The sequence below is a fragment of the Corythoichthys intestinalis genome, chromosome 21, assembly GCF_030265065.1.
Source record: "Corythoichthys intestinalis isolate RoL2023-P3 chromosome 21, ASM3026506v1, whole genome shotgun sequence".
In the NCBI taxonomy this organism is placed as follows: domain Eukaryota; kingdom Metazoa; phylum Chordata; class Actinopteri; order Syngnathiformes; family Syngnathidae; genus Corythoichthys; species Corythoichthys intestinalis.
This window is the reverse complement of record NC_080415.1, coordinates 39,526,032-39,548,090: the sequence shown is the minus strand read 5'-3', so window position 1 is coordinate 39,548,090 and position 22,059 is coordinate 39,526,032. Positions and strand designations below refer to the sequence as shown.

General features: G+C 44.0%; 1 protein-coding gene across 1 annotated transcript in view; it reads left to right on the top strand.

Moving 5' to 3' along the window:
• Positions 1–22,059, top strand: part of pkd1b (polycystic kidney disease 1b) — a 30,409-nt gene continuing 8,350 nt past the window's right edge. The window contains exons 1-26 of the mRNA XM_057825537.1: positions 1–283; positions 572–764; positions 1,171–1,373; positions 1,463–1,581; positions 1,880–2,027; positions 2,112–2,377; positions 2,683–3,405; positions 3,471–3,602; positions 4,441–4,586; positions 4,780–4,916; positions 6,539–10,194; positions 12,018–12,131; positions 12,353–12,635; positions 12,717–12,813; positions 12,912–13,040; positions 13,112–13,256; positions 13,423–13,566; positions 13,716–13,863; positions 15,710–16,381; positions 19,032–19,167; positions 19,329–19,494; positions 19,560–19,755; positions 19,830–19,997; positions 20,105–20,245; positions 21,345–21,555; positions 21,636–21,762. Of these exons, the coding sequence (XP_057681520.1) occupies positions 1–283; positions 572–764; positions 1,171–1,373; positions 1,463–1,581; positions 1,880–2,027; positions 2,112–2,377; positions 2,683–3,405; positions 3,471–3,602; positions 4,441–4,586; positions 4,780–4,916; positions 6,539–10,194; positions 12,018–12,131; positions 12,353–12,635; positions 12,717–12,813; positions 12,912–13,040; positions 13,112–13,256; positions 13,423–13,566; positions 13,716–13,863; positions 15,710–16,381; positions 19,032–19,167; positions 19,329–19,494; positions 19,560–19,755; positions 19,830–19,997; positions 20,105–20,245; positions 21,345–21,555; positions 21,636–21,762 (8,883 nt within the window). The remainder of the gene's footprint in view (positions 284–571; positions 765–1,170; positions 1,374–1,462; positions 1,582–1,879; positions 2,028–2,111; positions 2,378–2,682; positions 3,406–3,470; positions 3,603–4,440; positions 4,587–4,779; positions 4,917–6,538; positions 10,195–12,017; positions 12,132–12,352; positions 12,636–12,716; positions 12,814–12,911; positions 13,041–13,111; positions 13,257–13,422; positions 13,567–13,715; positions 13,864–15,709; positions 16,382–19,031; positions 19,168–19,328; positions 19,495–19,559; positions 19,756–19,829; positions 19,998–20,104; positions 20,246–21,344; positions 21,556–21,635; positions 21,763–22,059) is intronic.

Here is a 22,059-nt window from a genome sequence, read left to right as displayed (position 1 = left end):
ATGCCATGGGACCCCCAGCAGCCTACCAAGCCCATGGCAGGGCAGGGCCCCCTGTCAGAGCAGGGGACATCCAGCCAATACACTGGCTTCCAGCCAGCGACCCGCAATGGAGTGCAGGGTGGATACCCAGACAGAGAAGAGAGGGGAAGGCGGAGGCAGGAGAACGCTGAGGAGCTGCTGCGGGGTGACGCAAGATCGGAGCCCCAAACTCCCCCTGTTCCCGCGGCCGGTAGCCCAGGCAGAGGGGGAGGCCACGACCCGGGAGCCGCGCTAAAGAGAAAAAGTGTGGGACCCACCTACCACCCTATTACTGAGGCTGCCAGGTTCCCGGCTGGCAGCCATTACCCAGCACCGTGATCGGATTGTATGGGGAGAATAGTGGGACCTCTGCATGGAATTTCTACCCAGCCGCCCGTCCCACCACCCTTTGCCGGAGCTCTTAAACCCGTACGGTTTAGTAAATCTTATAATAAGTCAGCAGACCTTACACAACAGCTTGAATATACATCATGTGAATGAACCCGTTTAAGACCGATAATGTGTGTGTCTTCCATTGCACGTGAACGTGAAGGCCGCCCCGCAGAAGTCGGCTCCTGTCTGGAAGGCAGTCGCGTCCACCTGTCCAGCCTGCGATGCTTCTGGCTGTCAGATAAAACGTCTACGTGGTCTGAGGCGTCGGCGTCTTGTCGAAAGACTCACGGAGGGCGTATTGCAGCTGCTGAAACATTAGAGCTGCAAAATTTCCTTCACCACGCCTTCCCAGTGTAAGTCTACAAAGAATTGTAACGGTGTTTATTTGTGTCCTCCCAAATGCAGGCTCTTTTCTCAGTAGACGCAACTAGTTAAATTAGAGCGCCCGGGGGGGAGGTCTCAGAATCTCACTCACTTGATCTTCTCTCTGAACAAAATTTCTACTCCTGCCTGAATGACTATGAAATTTCGAAGGGATATTCTATTTATTTATACGCATCAATCTACAGAGCAGTATTTTGATTTTTTTGTTTGTTTCAGGGCTGATTAATTAATTGCAGACTTATTGTTGCCGGTTGGGTCCGGTTGGTCATAGTTCAGAAATGCTTTTTTTTTTTCACAAAAAGCTAAAAAGTTTTTACGTCTTCCATTATGCACATTTTAACTCTGTGTCATGCTTGTTTTGTTTATTTTGTATAGGAAAAGCACAGTTTGGGTTTGGATTCAAGGAATAAGTGACAACACACCGGATAAAGTTGTGGAGTCCGCAAGTCCTGCGTGGCGAGATGGAAACGGTGACAAACAGGAAATGTGCACTCAAATTGCTTTGGGAACAACTGGACAGTGGAGGATGACCCCGTGTGTTAGAAAATACCACTTCCTTTGTCAAAATGACTTAAATGGTAAAATTTTATGTGTCAGTATGAGAGTACAAAATTGCAAGATTTATCTCTGTAACGCACTTTCAACATGTACTTTGTGTATGCTCCAGAGTCCTTACCGGACCCAAGCAGTTACGTGGTGGGAGTGGTTCTGATGTCTGGCATCTACCCTCAGGCCCAGATAGACACTTTAACTACTGTCCCTGATGTTGAACAACTTGTAGTGGAGGTCAGCAGATTGTCTATGACATTGGTCTCCAACCTGGTCCTCAAAGGCCCGCTGTGGGTGCAGGATCCCATTCCAACCAGACTAAGGACAACACTTTTTCACTAATCGCTAAGTGCAATCAGTTGATCGCAGTCAGGTGCTGCTTGTTTTGGCAGAAACCTCATTGGTTCAACTACCTGTGCTGGATTGGCAGGAACAAAAACCATGACCCATACCAGGCCTTTGAGGACCAGGTTGGAGACCACTGGTCTAGGAGGCATCTCTGACTGTAATTGTGCTGACTGCTTCTGGTTCATAGATGCAGTTGTTCCCAGGCTTGTGGTTCAGTCATGCAGGTCAAGTCACATCACTGGAACTGGTGGTCCAGCCCAGCTCGACCTCGTCTCTGGCCCGTATTCAAATCCTTCGGCCCTACTGTACTCCCAACTATCACTTAGTACCACCAGGTACTATACACTTCACCCTTTCTGCCTGTCAGTTACACCCATATTTTGGTAACTACATTATACATGCTCTCTTTGCTCTTTTAGGTTGCACTTCACTGATAAATCCATTTAGCTGCTGCTCAAGGGTTCCACTGTGCAACACAACAGGCGGGTGCAGCACGGGCCAGTACTGGTGTCACATTCTAGAATCTTGCCTTCCTACTAGTAGTCCCTGTTCACCATACGTCTCAGCGGCAATGGGACGTGGCTTTACGTTGCCACCCCGATACCCAGCCATAGCACCTTTTTACCACTTAGTAGCTGACATACCGTTGAAAATAAGCCCCATCTCACAACTGCAAACTTCAACTGTGAGTACCTGTATACTTTATTCCAGGGGTGCCCAAGTCCGGTCCTCGAGAGCCCCTATCCAGCTTGTTTTCCACGTCTCCCTCTTCCAACACACCTGAATCAGGATGGTTATTAGGCTCCTGTAGAGCTTGCTGATGAGCTGATCATTTGATTCAGGTGTGTTAAAAGAGGGAGACATGGAAAACAATCTGGATAGGGGCTCTCAAAAACCGGACATGGTTTCTCACCCCTGCTTTATACTTACAGTATGTCCAACTTTACAAGGCCAGTTAGCGATGACACATGCTAATGTATATCACTATAGGTTCTTCTTCCAGTAGGAGCCATAGTTGTGTACCCTGACGATATTGTTGCCGTTCAACACACCCGTAATCCTGGAACCTTTCTGCACTGCCATACCAGCGAAGCACCCCTAAATTCTCCGTGGCAACAGAGTTACCTATCTCTTCGTGGGACAGAGTGGGGAGGCTGGTTCGAGGGAGGCCTCACTTTCATGCCCCAAGGTGATCACTGGGTCGACGGCGTAGTATGTGATCTCAGGTTGCTTTATGCAGACACTCTTCACGGAGGTACTGAGCACGAGCAGATTTCAGAAACAACCACACTGTCTTCCACAAAGACCCTCAATAATGTGCAATCTACATTCGGGCTGAAGATCATCCATCCTCCACTGGATGAAAAGAACCAGATTCACGTCCAAATTAACGTTCCGACCCCCATGGTTGTCATGGTACTGTCCGGAGAGAAAACCTTGTGTTCGATGTCTTCTCCGGTGCTCCAAACTGGGCTCCCCTTTAGCCAAACTTGCCCCAAAATCCTTTCCGAATGCAAGACGTATTCTGAGGATGCGTGGTTCTCCTCGGTGACTTTAGTTTTGTCCTCAGTAGGGGTTCAGACTCTGAATGTCAGCGTGGCAGATGCTGTTAGCTCTCAGAGTATGAATATAACGCTGTGTAGCTATGAGGCAGTGTCAGGACTCAGCGTGGAGCCACGAGGACACAGGAGGATGCTCGTGGATGTTCCTCAGGTTAGAAGAATGTGATTCTCAGTTTTCATAAATGTCACGTACAAATGATTTCATTGTGCTTGCAGTCATTTACAGCCCAAGTGGAGAGTGGTTCTTCAGTGACATTCTCATGGGTGATTGACAACTTGGAGTCTTTTGTATATGAAGGAGAATCTTACAGTGTCGTGTTTAAGAAACCTGCTGAGTACAAACTCAAGGTAAGACACATTTTTTAATGATTTGAATCGATGTTTAAATTAAACTCGTGTTACCATTTTTTGGCCCTGATACAGATTCCGATAGCTGCCAGTGTGGTTTCGGCCGGTGCCGATAATGGACAGATGTTTTGTTGCTGTTTAGGGCTGTCAAAATTATAGCGTTAATGGGCGGTAATTATTTTTTTTAATTAATCACGTTAAAATATTTGATGCATTTAACGCACATGCCCCGCTCAAACAGATTAAAATGACAGCACAGTGTCATGTCCATTTGTTACCTGTGTTTTTTGGTGTTTTGTCGCCCTCTGCTGGCGCTTGGGTGCGACTGATTTTATGGGTTTCAGCACCATGAGCATTGTGTAAATATTGACAACAACAATGGCGAGCTACTAGTTTATTTTTTGTTTGAAAATTTTACAAATGTTTTTAAAACAAAAACATTAAGAGGGGTTTTAATATAAATTTTCTATAACTTGTACTAACATTTATCTTTTAAGAACTACAAGTCTTTCTATCCATGAATCGCTTTAACAGAATGTTAATAATGTTAATGCCATCTTGTTGATTTATTGTTATAATAAAGAAATACAGTACTTACGTATGTACAGTATGTTGAATGTTTATGTCCATCTTGTGTCTTATCTTTCCATTCCAACAATAATTTACAGAAAAATATGGGATATTTTATAGATGGGTTGAACTGCAATTAATTACGAATAATTCATTTTTAAGCTGTGATTAACTCGATTAAAAATTTTAATCGTTTGACAGCCCTTTTTTTTTTTTTTTTTCCTAATATATATGACAGGTAACAGCATCCAACCCTGTGAGCTCCCAGAGCGAGCAACTCCTCCTAACAGTAGATGAAATCCACCCATTGGGTGAGCCTGAGTTCCTGTTTGTCAGGGAGGTTGTAGCTGTGGGTACTTGCCATCTCTTTACCCTCAGGCTCAAAGTGGACATTGCCTTGCCCACTACCTTCAGGTAAGAACACTTATATTGATGAACGAACAGTCATTCGCCACTGAACTTCAAAATGGATTAAATGTTTAGCGCCGTCAAAGGCAGCCAAAAAGTTAAATTCAGGCATCAAGGGGTTAAGAAAATAAATCAAATGATGGAAAAGATGTTAAGAAAAGTAACTTTTAAGGTTAGGTCATGTCTGCATGTCATGTAGATGGAATTTTGGAGATGGTAGCAGTACCGTTGTCCATACCGAACCTGCTCCATGTGACACTAATGAATCGCTAGCTGACAAAACACAGACACAAGTGTACGTGCAGCACTCTGTCAACTTCACCTATTCTGGACCAGGTACGCAATCACTTCTTTCCATATAATAATGATTATTTTGCCCAAATTTCCCGTCCACATCAGATAAATACAGTGACATGAAAAAATATCGGAACCCTTTGAGATTGTTCACATTTCTGCATAAAATCACAATCAAATGTGATCTGATCTTTGTCAAAACCACAGAGATGAAAATACAGTGTCCGCTTCAACTAAAACCACCCAAACATTTATAAGTTTTCATATTTGAATGAGGATAGCATGCAAACAATGACAGAAGGGGGGGGGAATAAGTTTTTTACGTCAGGTGTGTGCCCAAAAACTGATAAGTGGTTTAAAGCTGCTCTGCCCACTATAAAACATACACCTGGTAAGAAATGTCTTGATGAGAAGCATTGTCTGATGTGCATCATGGCTCGGTCAAAAGACCTCTGATCAAGGATTGTTGATTTGTATAAAGCTGGGAAAAGATATAAAACCATCTCTAAAAGTCTGGATGTTCATCAATTGACAGTCAGAGAAGTTGTCTACAAATGGAGAGAGTTTGGCACTGTTGCTTCTCTCCCAAGGAGTGGCCGTCCACCAAAGATGACGCCAAGAGTTCAGCACAAAATACTCAGAGAGGTAAAAAAGAACCCTAGAGTGTCTGCTAAAGACTTACAGAAATCACTGGCACAGTCCAATGTCTCTGTGCACACATCAGCTATATGTAAAACTATGGCCAAGAATGGTGTTCGTGGGAGGACTCTTCGGAGGAAACCACTGCTGTCTGAAAAAAACATTGTTGCTCGTTTAATGTTCACAAAAAGGCACTTGGACACTCCACAGAATTTTTGGCAAAATATTTGGTGGACTGATGAAACCAAAGTTGAATTGTTTGCTAGTAACACACAATGTCATGTGTGGAGGAAAAATGGAATAGCTCACCAACATCAACACCTCATCCCCACCGTGAAGCATGATGGAGGGAGCATCATGATTTGGGGCTGTTTGTTGCTTCAGGGCCTGGACAACTTGCAATCACTAATGGAAGAATGAATTCAAAAATTTTGCTGGAAAACCTGAGGCCGTCTGTCAGACAAGTGAAGCTAGAAAGAGGATGGATGCTGTAACAAGACAATGATCCAAAGCACAGAAGTAAATCAACTTCAAAAGAACAAAATACACCTTCTGGAGTGGCCAAGTCAAAGTCCAGACTTGAACCCCATTGAGATGCTGTGGCATGACCTAAAGATAGCAATTCTTGCCAGACATCCCAGGAATCCGTCTGAACTACAGCAGTTTTGTAGAGAAGAATGGGCCAAGATTAATCCTGATCGATGTGCCAGACTGATCTGCAGCTACAGGAAGCATCTGGTTGAAGTTATTGCTGCCAAATGGGGTGCCACAAAATACTAATTGTGATGGTTCACTTACTTATTTTTCCCATTCTGGCATTGTTTGCATGCTATCCTCATTAAAATATGAAAACCTATAAATGTTTGGGTGCAGACACTGTTTTTTCATGTGTGTGATTTTGATAAATATCAGATCACATTTGATGGTGAATTCATGCAGAAATGTGAGAAATTCCTAAAGGTTCAGATACTTTTTCATACCACTGTAGCTTAAAATATACGTTCATCTTGTTATCTTCACTGCAGGCAACTACCATCTTCAAGTGGAAGTTACCAACCAATACGAAAAAGTGGAAAAGTCTACCAAGATAAGCGCCCGCCCTTTGCTAAAACGGCTTTTTCTCAACTCCTCTGCTGCTGTGGCCATAGTTAACCAGACTTATCTTCTGGAAGCCTGCACTGACCCTGTCGATGACGACGTCTTCTACACAGTAGATTTTGGTGATAAATCCAACGTTGCCCAAAGTGCTGACCACAAAGTTAAGCACACCTTCACTTCTGCGGGACAATACAACGTCACAGTGTTTGCTAACAACACTCTTTCAATGCTTACTACCTGGCTCATGGTGGAGGTTATAGAGAAAATAACTGGACTAAGTGTCAATTGCAACGCTCCCAGTGAGTTGGGCTCTATTACAGATTTCGTCGCTACGATCGCAACTGGTACGAGACTTATTTGGGACTTTGACTTTGGCGATGGATCAGAGCGGAGAAACCTTACGGACGGCTCAGTTTCACAAACCTATAAGTTTGCGGGGAACTACACAGTGCGGGTTAATGTCTCTAATTCATTTAGCCGTGCCCACCAATTTATCAGCGTGCTAGTCTATAGGTTGACCGTTATAGGAGTTACGCCAACGGAGTGTGTCGTGACGGGTAGAACTACAGTGTTTTCTGCTTTGGTGAATGGAAACGCATCCATGCTGGTTTTCTCTTGGCTTTTTGGTGAGGGAACAACTGCAACTGTGGTGACAGGGCGATCCACAGCTAGGCACATATTTTCCAGTCCAGGGATTTACCATGTTAACCTAACTGTGAAAAGCATTTCTACTACAGTGGCATATAACACCACTGTCTGTGTACAAACAGCAATTACTGCCATGTCAGTGCAATCATCTCAAGATATAGCAGCCACAGGAGAAGAAGTATGTTTCAGGGTATCATTTTCTCCAGAACAGAGAACAATTAATCAATTTAAGTGGATGAGTAGCTTTTCCAGTCAAGCTGTTGTCACAGAACATAGTCGACAATGTTTTATCTTTCGAGACGAAGGCCTTCAAGAGGTATCCGTGACAGCGAGTAACAATGTAAGCAGCAAAACGGCAAAAGCTAGCGTCACCGTTCAAAAACCTGTTAGCGATTTCGCTATGGTGCACGGCAGTGACATTGTCACTGTCAATTTATCATCACCATTTTGGATTGCTAGTTACACTGGCAGCAACGTGTCTGTGATTTGGGATTTTGGAGACGGTTCCCCGGCAGAGGAGACGCAAAATGCGTCGCATGTCTTTACCACAACGGGTGAATTCACAGTCACCGCCACGGCATTCAACGCGGTAAGTCGAGAAACTGTACACCGGAAAGTGAATGTCCTGCATCCTATTTCAGACTTTAGCCTTCAAATCAAACAGCCGTTCAGTGTGGTTAGAGAAGAAACTTTAATCACAGCAGTTAGCAGCGATCAGAGGAGCAGTACCACCTTCTATTGGACGGTGGACGGTTTGGTTCCAACGCAGCAGGGATCGCGGACATTTCGATTTGTTTTTCTCAAAGCCGGACATTATAGAGTGAGGTGTACAGCCCAGAACTTGGTGAGCAAAAGGGATGCTGTGATTTTAGTTGAAGTCTTTGAGAGAATAGAAGGTCTTCACATAGATTGTCCTAGATGGGCAAATATGACGTTCATACCAACTCATGAGGATGTGGTGTTTTTCGCTTCAGCCACCAAAGGCTCTAATGTCACATATACGTGGCTAGTTAAACAAAGTACAATAAAGCATCCCATTACAGCTGATGGAGAACGTTTTCAGTTGGTAGTTGAAACTCCCGGAAGGCTTACAATTCAGTTAAGTGCCTCGAACAAATTAGGTGAGACCACCAGCGTTGCTTCTCTTGTGGCTGTGGAACGTGTAACAAGTGCCCACATGACAACACAGACAAATACGGTGGCGTTGGGGAAGTTTCTCAACATTTCAGTGTCAGTTTCTACTGGTTCTGACCTGAAGTACCTTTGGTTTGTGGACAGCCATCTTCAACCCTTTGAGACGGATGCACCTTTTCTTCTTCACAGGTTCGCAAGTTTAGGAGATCATTTCATCAAAGTTTTTGTACAGAACAGTGTCAGTCAATGTCACGACACTAAAATCTTTAAGGTCCAACAGGAGATAGAAGACGTGGACTTTAGCATTGGTGACAAGATGTTTCCGTTTCACATGAGCACAAACGCCACTCGGTCATTCCAAGCGGTTGTCCGCAAAGGCAGCGATCTGCATTGGGATTGGAAAATTAGCAGTGTCCTAGCCACCATTTTTCAGTCCACCAACCATACATTTACCTACACTTTTCTTCTTGAAGGCATTTACAGAGTGTCTTTGAATGCCTCCAATGCAATTAACTGGCAGGAGGTTACACATAGCGTGACTATCCAGGATCAAATAGAAGGTCTAAACTTAAACATTACCAAAGATATTCTCTGCGTTCAGGAAGAAGTTACTTTCATACCATCAGTCAAGAGAGGAAGCAATGCAAGTTTTCTTTTGGTTTTTGAAAGTAAAGATTGGATCGGTAGTCACAATGTGCTTAACGGATCGTTCACCACATCAGACCTTCCAGTAGGGATATGTAAAGTTAAACTGACAGCTCGGAATCAGGTGAGCAGTGCACAAATGTCAACCCACGTCAAAATCATGGAGAATATAAAAACATTGCAACTCTTAAGCCCCGCCCTACACTCTATAGAGGCTATGAAGGAGGCTAATTTTACCATGGGTGATCAAAATGAGTTTCCAGTTAACTACACCTGGATATTTTACTTAGAAGATACAGAACCTTTGCGGCTCACTGGAAAGGAAATCATCTTCACTCCACAAGTGAATGGTTCATTGTCGGTAACTGTGCTCGCAAGTAATGGTATCTGCTCTAAGATGCTCAACAAGACTCTGACTGTTGAAATGCCTGTTAAGGAGGTTCAGCTTTCTCACTCCGGACCAATATTTTCTCGACACCCAGTAATAATGTCTGCCAAAGTCAATGGAGGGAGCAACCTGAGATACGTGTGGACCTTTGGAAATCCCAGAACAGAGTTGACCACAAGTATCAATGCGGTAAATCACACATTTGACAAATCCGGCATGTACATAGTCAAAGTCAACGTCTCCAACAGTGTCAGCCACGCATCTGTGCAAGTACGCATAAAAGTGGAAGATTTGCAGTGTTCCAGCCCTCAAGCATTTCTGATTCAAAGCCAGCCAACTATCTTCAGATCGAGAGTGAGTTTGTTTGAAGCAAGTGTGGACATTAACTGCTCTGCTTACAAGACAATGTACCAGTGGGAGATGTTCAGAGCGTCCGATTGCAGTAACCTTAATATGAAGCCGAAGCAGAACAAAGTGTTTCTGCATAATGCAAAGTCACCGTTACTCCGGCTGCCGAAGCATTCTCTCAGTGTGGGACAGTATTGCCTTTTGTTCACTGTCTCACTCCAAGGAACCCCTTTGCTCACGCAACAACAAACTGAAGTCACTGTCGTCAGCTCTCCGCTGGTGGCTGTCATCAAGGGAGGGTCACATAGACTGTGGCCAAGCAGGCGTGATCTTGTTCTGGATGGGAGTGGATCTCAAGATCCTGATGCAGACCTGAGAGCAGAGGATGCTTTGCAGTATCATTGGAGCTGTAGGACAGAGGTTCGTAGGTGTTGATTTGAGCATACTTTCGATCCTTATAAGACTCTTCAGTGACCTGACTACCTATCTTTACATTTGCAGAATTTCACAATCCCCATCGAGAGAGACAGCAGTGTTGTGACTGTACCCAGCAAACAGTTGAAAGCTGACACCATTTATACTTTCACCCTATTGGTCGATAAAACGGGAAGGACACCGGTATCCTTTAAACAGACAGTAAGTATCAAGAGTGAGGTCGTCTGGGTACCTCCCGATATGATTTACGATACGAGGCTCACGATAGATAATATGGCAACAGGGGTCATGCAATCAATCTACGATATTCTGTTGCGAGTGTTACGAGTTTAAAGAGAAAAGAATGTGGCAGCCACAGTAATATGGTGGTAGGTGGGTCCCACACTTTTTCTCTATGGCGCGGCTCCCGGGGCGTGGCCTCCCCTCTGCCTGGGGTGCCGGCCGCGGGAATGGGGGTGGTTCGCGGGCCCGGTCTCGCGTTGCCGTGCGGCGGCTCCTCTGCGTTCTTCTGCTTCTGCCTTCCCCTCTCTTCTCTGCCTGGGTATCCGCCCTGTGCCCCGACGCGGGTCGGTAGCTGCATGCCGGTGTGTCGGCGGGGTGTTGCCTGCGCCGGTGTGGGGCCCTGCCCTGGGCTTGGTGGGCCATTGGGGGTCCCGCGGTGTGCCGAGCTGGTTGGGGGGGCTGCGGCTGTAGCTCGTGGGCAGGGTGGGGGTTGGTGGTGTGTCCCATCTTCCCATCCCTGAGGGCCAGTTGATGGGAGTGCAGGTGGCCCGGGGGACAACCCTGGGTCCCTGGGAGGTGATGATGGCCCCTTTGCTGGGCCGCAGGAGGAGGGATGGGCTGCGCTGGCTGCTCTAGGGTGGCGCCTGCGTGGCGTCTCCGCTCGTCTGCGTGGCTATCGCATGTTTGATGGGATTCGTGCATGGCTCGATGTGATTGGGCGCGCTTGGGTTGGGGACCTCGGTGCCGGGATTAGCGATGGGGCGGCGTAGGGTCGGTTTCCAACGGGCTCACACTCACAAGGGATTCACACGATTACTGGGTTCTAATTCACAGGGCTGATTTGTGTACACTCCACCCCTCCCTATAACTTTTCTTCTAGACCCCTCTCTTTCTCTGGTTAACACGCCCCCCACATGGTGTCAACCGGAAATACATGTAGCTGACGATAGCAACAACATATTCATAGTTAGTGTGGGCGTTCAATGTATTTCTTGTTGTTGTTTGTGTTTCTTCTGTCTCTCTCTCCTTCTTTTCTTCTGTTCCCCCATAACCCCTTCCTGCTCGCTGTTTTGTCATAATAAACGAGGTATGTTGAGTGATCACAATGGGAGCATGTCACACTCCAATGTGAAACATTAAAACTGTTCAGACCAACCGGACACTCAGACTTTCATTCTCCGTGTCAAACAGATTTAGATTCAGAGTGTATTTGCCAATATCAGGATAACAACGAAATTCAGATTGAACTTCCAAAAACATTACGAGTCAGTACCCATTAAAAGTGCTTGGTGCAGAGCAGGATAAAGGCAGCTGAACAGGAAAGGAGTGTTTATTTTTTGCACTGTCGCGACAGCCTGTTAATATGTTATAGCAATTCTTTGCGGGAGCATATCGATAACAAAATAATATTGTCACACCCCTTGTGAGTATTGTCTGTAACAGCATTTTACTAACATTTTGATATTGTTTTAACATTTCTTTTCTAATCTATTGTTTTTTCCGCCCTTGTTTTAAAGCATCATTAATTTTTCCTCGGTTAAGATTTCTTTCAAAGTGGAGTTTTCTGATGCCTACATTTGTCATAGGTAACTGTGTGTGAAACGGCACAACTTCCTGTGCTTGTGGAGTGTGTATCCTGTCCAGGCCACAGTGCCACCATCCTGGCTGGTCATTGTGGAGAGTGTGATGACCAAGCTCAGGTATGTGCTCATTTTATACAGTACAAACAAATCTGTTTTTTTTTCCTCAGAAAATTAGGGGCTATGAAATTGTGAGTGTACAGTGTAGCCTCTAATGTACAACATAATACTGTGTTATCCCTACAGGGGTGAAAATCTCTGTGAAAATGTGTTTGCTTCCCAAGAAATTGAAATGTTTTAAAACTAACGAAATATTCTATGGTCTTTAACTGTCCTCAAAGTATAACTGGACTGCTGAGGATGAGTCGGGCGTGACAGTCAACCTGGATGAGGTCGTCAGCCCTGCAGGAAGACACTCGTCCAAACTGGAGCTGCGTTCAGATATCGTACTGCCAGGGAACATGTATACCATCACTCTCAATGTGACTGTGCCTGGTAGTGGGAGGTGGGGCAGCGCAAGTCAAACAGTGACACTCAACAAGCCACCTTATGGAGGTCTGTGTCAACTGAAGACCGAGTCGAACGTTCATCCACTGGGGACTGTAGTCACGTATAAATGCTCAGGTCATCCTTCACTACGCAACAGTATCTAACCAGTGTTATTGATTCAATTTTCATCACATGCGCTCGTTCCGTTTTATGCAGGGTGGAAAGATGAGGAAAAGACACCCTCGGAGCTCATCTATACTTTTCAGGTTGCACCTTGCCATCCTGCAGTGTGCCCTGTTCTCACTCTGTACAAGTAAATATAACATCCTTGATTACCCTCATAAAGAGTTAGACCCTATCCCAGATTGCATATCAAACTATATCTTTTATGTTTGTCATTTCTTTTTTGAGGGGCACTCGGTCAGTTTTTGCCACTGTGGTTCCAGTGGGAAGTCCTTTGCAAGGACAAAATTATTCTCTTATCACTGTCACTTTGCTCATAGAAGATCATCTTGGGTCAAGCGTCGTTGGTCTAAACAGGTGAAATACCATGAGAATGAGATATTGTGTATGTTCTTTGTGGTTTTAACCATTTGCTTTATTTTATTCAGAACTCTGAGAGTTCCGACTCATGTAAACGTGATGAGAGAGTCTCTTAGGACCAAGAACCAGATAGAAATGTGGGCCTTAATTCAACATGGCAACCCTCAGGAAATTATCCCATATTCCATTGCTCTCACGAGTCATCTTAACCAGGTAATATGCAAAACCGGATATGTTTCATTCATGTTGCCCATTTGTGACTGCTGAACTTCACCGTTCAGTAGGATGAGAAAATGTCTTAAAACCTTTGACCGCAGTGTTACTGACTGAGATCATTACATTTGCTTAAAATCATACCCTTTTCAACTTTGATTGACAGATAGATTCTGGGTCAAGTGGGCCGACCAGTGAGCTCAAAATTAAGAGGCAGATAAGAGAAAATGTTACCAAAGCTTTGGTGTCCCTTCCAATTTCGTCCCTGATGGACGTTGATCAGATCAGCTCAGCGCTAGCCCAGTCCACTGTAAGATTGCTCCCATGATTCTGTCTTCATTTATTCAAACCTGTAAAACATGTTCCAGCTAAAGTAGAATACCAATCACTATTGGTAGTGTCAAAAAGTTAAACGCTGTGTTTTATACCACAGCTTGGAACACTCTCTTTGTTGCCCAGGCTGTTCCTGTTGAGTTGACGTGTGTTGGCTGTCAAGAAAAGGTTCTTGAAGCAGTTGGGAAGATGATTCATGTAATTGAGGAACACAAAGGTTCTGACGGGGCTCGTTCAGTCTTCGACTTAGGAAAGAACATCCTTAGCATTGTAGGTAAGCGTTACTAGAAAATTTCAGGAATGTTCCTCAACTTTATTAAATGAATGAGATTTAACTAGACATTTTGGATTACGACGCCCCTTAAATTTGATAAAATGTTGCTGGTATTTAGAGCTTGAGGTCGCTTTACGAGTATTTTGAGCCATACTAATTGTCTAAATTATAATCCAGCCATGAGCCATCCATTTTCTATAGGTCGCGAGGCAGTCCACAGCAATTGCCAGACAAACTTAAGGCATATACAGTGCTGGCCGAAAGTATTTGCACCCCTGCATTTCTGTCAGATAATGCGCAATTTCTTCCAGAAAATGATTGCAATTACAAATGCTTTGATAGTAATATCTTGCAATGAAAAAACACAAAAGAGAATGAAAAAAAGAAATTACATCATTATTATTTGGCACAAAACTCCAAAAATGGGCCGGACAAAAGTATTGGCCCCCTTTGAAAAATCATGTGATGCTTCTCTAATTTGTGTAATTAACAGCACCTGCTACTTACCTGTGGCACATAACAGGTGGTGGCAATAACTAAATTACACGTGCAGCCAGTTAAATTGGATTAAAGTTGACTCAACCTCTGTCCTGTGTCCTTGTGTGTACCACATTGATCATGGAGAAAAGAAAGAAGAACAAAGAACTGTCTGAGGACTTGAGAAGCAAAATTTTGAGGAAGCATGGGCAATCTCAAGGCTACAAGTCCATCTCCAAAGTTTCATCAATAAGTGAAAAGCCCACGGCACTGTGGCTAACCTCCCTACATGTGGACAGAATAGAAAAATTGACGAGAGATTTCAATGAAAGATTGTGCGGATAGTGGTTAAAGAACCTCCACTAACATCCAAACAAGTTTAAGCTGTCCTGCGGTCAGAGGGTACAACAATGCCAACCGGCACCATCCGTCGGCGTCTGGGAGATAAGGGACTCTACGGTAGGATACCCAGGAAGACCTGACTTCTGACCTAGAGACATAAAAAAACCAAGCTGGAGTTTGCCAAAACTTACCTGAGAAAGCCAAAAATGTTTTGGAAGAATGTTCTCTGGTCAGATGAAACAAAAATAGAGCTTTTTGGGAAACGGCATCACCATAGAGTTTACAGGAAAAAAACGAGGCCTTCAAAGAAAAGAACACAGTAAAACATGGCAGAGGTTCCCTGATGTTTTGGGGTTGCTTTGCTGCCTCTGGCACTGGACTGCTTGACCGTGTGCATGGCATTATGAAGTCTACAAATTTTGCAGCATAATGCAGGGCCCAGTGTGAGAAAGCTGGGTCTCCCTCAGAGGCCATGGGTTTTCCAGCAGGACAATGACCCAAAACACACTTCAAAAAGCACTAGAAAATGGTTTGAGAGAAAGCACTGGAGACTGGCCAGTAACGAGTCCAGACCTGAATCCTGAGGAGAGATCTGAAAATGGCAGTTTGGAGAAGGCAGCCTTCAAATCTCAGAGACGTGAAGCAGTTGGCCAAAGAAGAATGGTCTAAAATTCTATCAGAGCATTGTAAGAAACTCATTGATGGATCCCGAAAGCGGCTGTTTGCAGTTATTTTGTCCAAAGGTTGTGCTCCCAAGTATTAGGCTGAGGATGCCAATACTTTTATCTGGAGTTTTGTGTAAAATGATAATGATTTAATTTTTTTTCATTGTGTTTTGTGTTTTTTCATTGCAAGCAAAATAAATACATTACTACCAAAGCATTTGAAATTGCAATCACTTTCTGGGAGAATTTGAGCATTATCCGACAGAATTCAGGAGTGCCAATACTTTTGGCCAGCACTATATAGACAATCCTACATTAAAATGTGTCATTGGTTAACCTAAAATGCATGTTTTCATTTGCAGGTAGCTCTTTGGCCGCTACGTCATTATCAGCCATGGGCTCAAGATCTCAACAGAACGACTCCAGAACTTTGCAAACCGCATCATTCGTCACCTTGTCGGCAATTAGCCATGCAGGGGCCTTAATGCGCTCCCTAATGCCTCGTCCTGGCGAGGCACCCCTTTCGTTCACAACACCTTATATCAGTACAGCCGGTTTCTACGGAGACCCGGCCAACCTTCTCTGCTCCAAGCATTCGGATCAAACACCCACAATTCCCTCACCGTTATCAACACCACCATGTTCATTCCAAATCCCAACCAGACTCGCCACTCATTTAAAGAGTCAACGCTCAGAGCTGGTGCAGGTGCTTTTAGGTCTGGATGAGTCTCACTCTTTGCAGGCTGCAGCTCACCCTGCAATCTCCACCTCTTTGGTTGCCATGGAGATCACCACCCCCCAGGGTGAGCCCATATCAGTCCGGGATCTTGAGAATGACCACGCCATTCGCGTCACCCTGCACAATAAGCTTCCTCTGGAGATGAGGGATGCAAGACTGGATGGAAACACCAATAGTACATGCCCCACTGTCAAGCTTCCAGCAGAGGGGTGTTTGAATTTCACAGTAAAAACTGTTGGTGGCCTGGATGAAAATTCAGGTTTATATATTTCGTACAACTTCAGCCTCTTGCCAGGTAAATATCTTATTGTCGCACACTGTCAACATTTTAAAGCTTCTCCATGTACAGCCAAAGGGTGACAATACAGTGGGGCAAATAAGTATTTAGTCAACCACTAATTGTGCAAGTTCTCCCACTTGAAAATATTCGAGAGGCCTGTAACTGTCAGCATGGTTAAACCTCAACCATGAGAGACAGAATGTGGAAGAAAAACCCAGAAAATCACATTGTTTGATTTTTAAAGAATTTATTTGTAAATCATGGTGGAAAATAAGTATTTGGTCTGTACCAAACGTTCATCTCAATACTTTGTTATGTACCCTTTGTTGGCAATAACAGAGGCCAAACGTTTTCTGTAACTCTTCACAAGCTTTTCACACACTGTTGCTGGTATTTTGGCCCATTCCTCCATGCAGATCTCCTCTAGAGCAGTGATTTTTTTGGGGGCTGTTGTTGGGCAACACGGACTTTCAACTCCCTCCCCACCCCGTGGCGTCAAAATGATAACAAGAACGGGGAGCAAAAATCTCAGAACCACACAGGGGGAGCTAGTGAATGACCTACAGAGAGCTGGGACCTCAGTAACCAAGGCTACTATCAGCAACACAATGCGCCGCCAGGGACTCAAATCCTGCACTGCCAGACGTGTCCCCCTGCTGAAGAAAGTACACGTCCAGGCCCGTCTGCGGTTCGCTAGAGAGCATTTGGATGATCCAGAAGAGGACTGGGAGAATGTGTTATGGTCAGATGAAACCAAAATAGAACTTTTTGGTAGAAACACAGGTTCTCTTGTTTGGAGGAAAAAGAATACTGAATCGCACCATACCCACTGTGAAGCATGGGGGTGGAAACATCATGCTTTGGGGCTGTTTTTCTGCAAAGGGACCAGGACGACTGATCTGCGTAAAGGAAAGAATGAATGGGGCCATGTATCGAAAGATTTTGAGTGAAAACCTCCTTCCATCAGCAAGGGCATTATAGATGAGTCGTGGCTGGGTCTTTCGGCATGACAATGATCCCAAACACACAGCCAGGGCAACAAAGGAGTGGCTTCGTAAGAAGCATTTCAAGGTCCTGGAGTGGCCTAGCCAGTCTCCTGGTCTCAACCCCATTGAAAATCTGCGGAGGGAGTTGAAAGTCCGTGTTGCCCAACGACAGCCCCAAAACATCATTGCTCTAGAGGCGATCTGCATGGAGGAATGGGCCAAAATACCAGCAACTGTGTGTGAAAAGCTTGTGAAGAATTACAGAAAACGTTTGGCCTCCGTGATTGCCAACAAAGGGTACATAATTAAGTATTGAGATGAACTTTTGGTATTGACCAAATACTTATTTTCCACCATGATTTGCAAATAAATTCTTTAAAAATCAAACAATGTGATGTTCTGTCCCCCTCCCCACATTCTGTCTCTCATGGTTGAGGTTTACCTATGTAGACAATTACAGGCCTCTCTAATATTTTCAAGTGGGAGAACCTGCACAATTATTGGTTGACTAAATACTTATTTGCCCCGCTGTATATCGTTATGGTGAAATATCACAATGCTCCCAATAGATTATTAAACATTCGTTCATTTGCTGTCAACCCTCCCACTTCAAATGGATTGGGCAACTAGCTACGTCAATGGCAGAAAATGAGTAAAGCAGTGCTATAATAGCAATTACTTTACAGTCAAGGAAGTATGCAATAATATACCATAATATTCAGCCAATAAGATGCTACTTTTTCCCCGTATTTTGAATCCTGTGGTTTATTTGTTGTTTATTTGGGTTAATAGGCAACACTTTGTTTGACAGCGGCGTCCTAACACTGCCATAAGACTTAAGACTTATGGCGCCACTGTCAAATAAAAGTGTAATAAGCAAAAACATATATTGTGATGGTGAGTGGAAATTGTCTACTATGTCCAATGTTCTGATTAGTAGATGACTAAGCAATTAACGACAATCTCAATTGTCCATAGAACGAGTCATCGTATTTCACAATTTGCCATTTGTACCTTAGAAATTTGAATGTTTTAGTTATGATTGATGATATGATATATTATTAGGGCTGTCAAAATGATCGCGTTAACGGGCGGTAATTAATTTTTTGAATTAATCACGTTAAAATATTTGACGCACATGCCCCACTCAAACAGATTAAAATGACAGAACAGGGTCATGTGCACTTGTTACTTGTGTTTTGTCGCCCTCTGCTGGCGCTTGGGTGCGACTGATTTTATGACCATGAGAATTGTGTAATTATTGACACCACCAATGGCAACCTACTTGTTTATTTTTCGATTGAAAATTTTACAAATTTTATTAAAACGAAAACATTAAGAGGGGTTTTAATATGAAATTTCTATAACTTGTACTCACATATATCTTTTAAGAACTAGTCTTTCTATCCATGGATCGCTTTAACAGAATGTTAATGTTAATGCCATCTTGTTGATTTATTGTTATAATAAACAAATACAGTACTTATGTACAGTATGTTGAATGTATATATCCGTCTTGTGTCTTATCTTTCCATTCCAACAATAATTTACAGAAAAATATGGCATATTTTATACATGGTTTGAATTGCAATTAATTACGATTAATTAGTTTTTAAGGTGTGAGTAACTCGATTAAAAATTTTAATCATTTGACAGCCCTATATATTATGCATCTGTAGGAATTACTTCAGACACTTTGGGCCATGTCAAGATAGAAATGACGAGTGGGTCGCAGGACTCCTTCATAAACGAGTGGCCAATCAATCTTTCGGCTCTGACCACCTTCACAGAGAAAACCGTATTTCTGTCTCCACTGTGAGTAGACTTCAATGTTCACGTGTACTTTCTTACTGAAATTGACCTAATTGAACATTTCTCTATTACAGTTTTAATGGGACAAAGAAGGGCTTGTCTATCAGCCTGACCTCCTCTGTGGTTGAGGGTGGTCCTGTAGCTGTGTCAATATGTTTGTTCAGCTCTCTGTGCCAATACTACAACGTCAAGGAGGGGGGTTGGAGTAGTGAGGGTCTCAAGCCACTGGAAGACACCACACTCCAAACGGTGCACTGCCTGACTCATCATCTCACCATGTTCGGGGCCAGTTTGTTTGTTCATCCTGGAGCTGTCGTGCTACTCCCACCCGTATGTGGTGCAATTCCATCATAGTTAAATGTGGTCCTTTGGAATGATGCTGCTTGTCTATCCAGGCAGGCAGTCCTGAGCTTAATGTGCTGGTGGGGATTGTATGCGCTGTTCTGATCCTGATTCACCTGCTGGTCGGACTCATTGCCCATAAACTGGACCACCTGGACAGCCTAAGACTGAGTCAAGTTCCCCTGTGTGGCCGAGCGGGCTTGTACCACTACAGGGTACTGGTCAAGACTGGCTGGAGGCAAGGAGCAGGTCAGCAAAAAAATCAAAACATACCTACCGTCGTTCTGTGTAGTAACTTCTAATGCAGAACATTATCCCATAAGGCACCACAGCACATGTTGGCATCAGTTTGTACGGTGTCAACAAGAGCGGCTCTCGCCATCTGCAAAGGGATGGGGCTTTTCAACGTGGTAGCCTGGACCAATTTCATGTAGAGACAGATGAGAACTTGGGGGAAGTCTGGAAAATACGGCTATGGCATGACAACACAGGTACTGTGTGCAGGCAGAGACCAGGATCAAAAACATTTTGTTGAAAGAAAGCATTTCACAAAGAGCTAACAAGCATTTTGTCACCGTGCCCTATTCTATCTGTATAGGCTTGGACCCGTCCTGGTATGTTCAGCATGTGGTCGTCTGGGACCCTGTGACGGACCACATGTTCTTCTTTCTGGTGGATGACTGGCTCTCAGTGGAAAATCCAAAGAATGGTACTTTGGAGAAAGAAATCCTGGCCTCATGTAAGATTCCTCATTCATTTGTATAAGAATGACATCAAGACAACTAGAAGCTGCAATTTCTGGAGAAATTACTCTGGGTCTTTACTGTGTGGAGATACAGATCTTAGCCCCGCCCAGGGCTATCAATAGATTGGACAAACATACCCTTCAATGGCATTAATCAAAGTAAATGCAATTAGAAATGAATGGAAAATTTGGACGTCCATGGCCGTCAATGGCAGCACCCTCCATAAGTGTCAATGGAATTGGGGAAGTTCGGATACACGTCCTATTGATATCTTGTCATTTCCTGTTAAATTGGGGACATTTTTTTTTTTTTGCCATTGAAAATGAATGGGAAAAAATTTGTACGTCCATGGCAGTCAGTGGTATCGACTTACGTAGGCGCCAATGAAATCAAAGTACATTGGCATCAATAGAATGGACAAACGTGCCCGTCGTCAATGGCATGAAACAAAGTAAATGCCATTAGAAATTAATGGGAAATTTGAACATCAATGACCGTCAATGGCAGCACCGAAGGGGATGTTTGGGGGACATATCCTATTGACATCTAGTCATTTCCTGTTGATTTGGGGATTTTTTTTTTCCCCCATTGAAAATGAATGGGAAAAATTTTGGACGTCCATTGCTGTCAATGGCATCGAGTTACATAAGCCTCAATGGAATCCAAGTACATTAGCACCAATAGATCCGACATACATCTCAATGGCATCAATGCAATGTAAATTTCATTGGAAATTCCAGTGAAAGTGAATGGGGAAATTTGAACATTGCATCCCGTTTAAAATGAATGGGAAAGTTTTTGGCAAATTTCTTGGGAACCGTGAATTTTTTCCAAATTCTGTATACAACTTTTATGTCTCTTACCATTTTTGACGTCAAAATTATGTGATTTGGTCAAAAATTGTAGGACTAGATACATCCCCCCCCCCCCCCCCCCAAAAAATCGACGTTTACGGGCGAACGGAACCTTTATCGGGGTCGTTCGAAAAATTCCCTGCGTCACGCGAAAATTCTGGTCGTTTTTATATTTGAAGCGTGCCGATCGGTCAAACGGTTCGAGATAACTGAGAAAATGTTTGATCATTCATCTCAGGTCCTGAAGAGCTTTCCCAATTCCGGCGAATCCTGTCCTCACAGTTAATATTTGGAATGGTGGAGCGCCACCTGTGGCTCTCACTCTGGCAACGCCCCAACCACAGTATTTTTACCAGAGCTCAGAGAGTTACCTGTAGTGCTTTCATGCTGCACCTATACCTGGCATTTGGTGCACTTTGGTACGGCGCTGTTGGTTCTCGTGAGCACAGGTAAGAACTGCATGACCATGTTGTTTAAATGGATGCCATAACAGAATTAACACAATTTTCATTTGATGTGTTTCTCCAAGTGGACCAGTGTCTGCCAAAGTGCTGGTCAATATGGAAACTGTAGCAGTGGGAATGGTCATTTCAGTTCTGCTCTTTCCTCTCCAGTGTTTGATCTGCTTTTTGTTCCGAAAAGCCCACAGTCAGGTAGTGGAACACTGGTCATGTTGATAAACCATCAGTCCCTAACAAATACTGGATGATTGATGTATGTATGCAACGGTGGCTCAAGTGCTTGAGCGGTTCCTCCGCTGATCGAACAACCGGGTGTTCCAATCCAGCTACCACTTGTGCACCTTGTCCTTGGGCAAGACACTCTACCCTACTTGCTTGCCTGTGTGAAAGTACTGCAAGAACGAGTGGCGGTCAAATGGCACAAATTGATTGCCTCACTTCTGTTAGACCAGGGGTTTTCAACCCAGTCCTCAAGGCACACTGTGGGTCCTG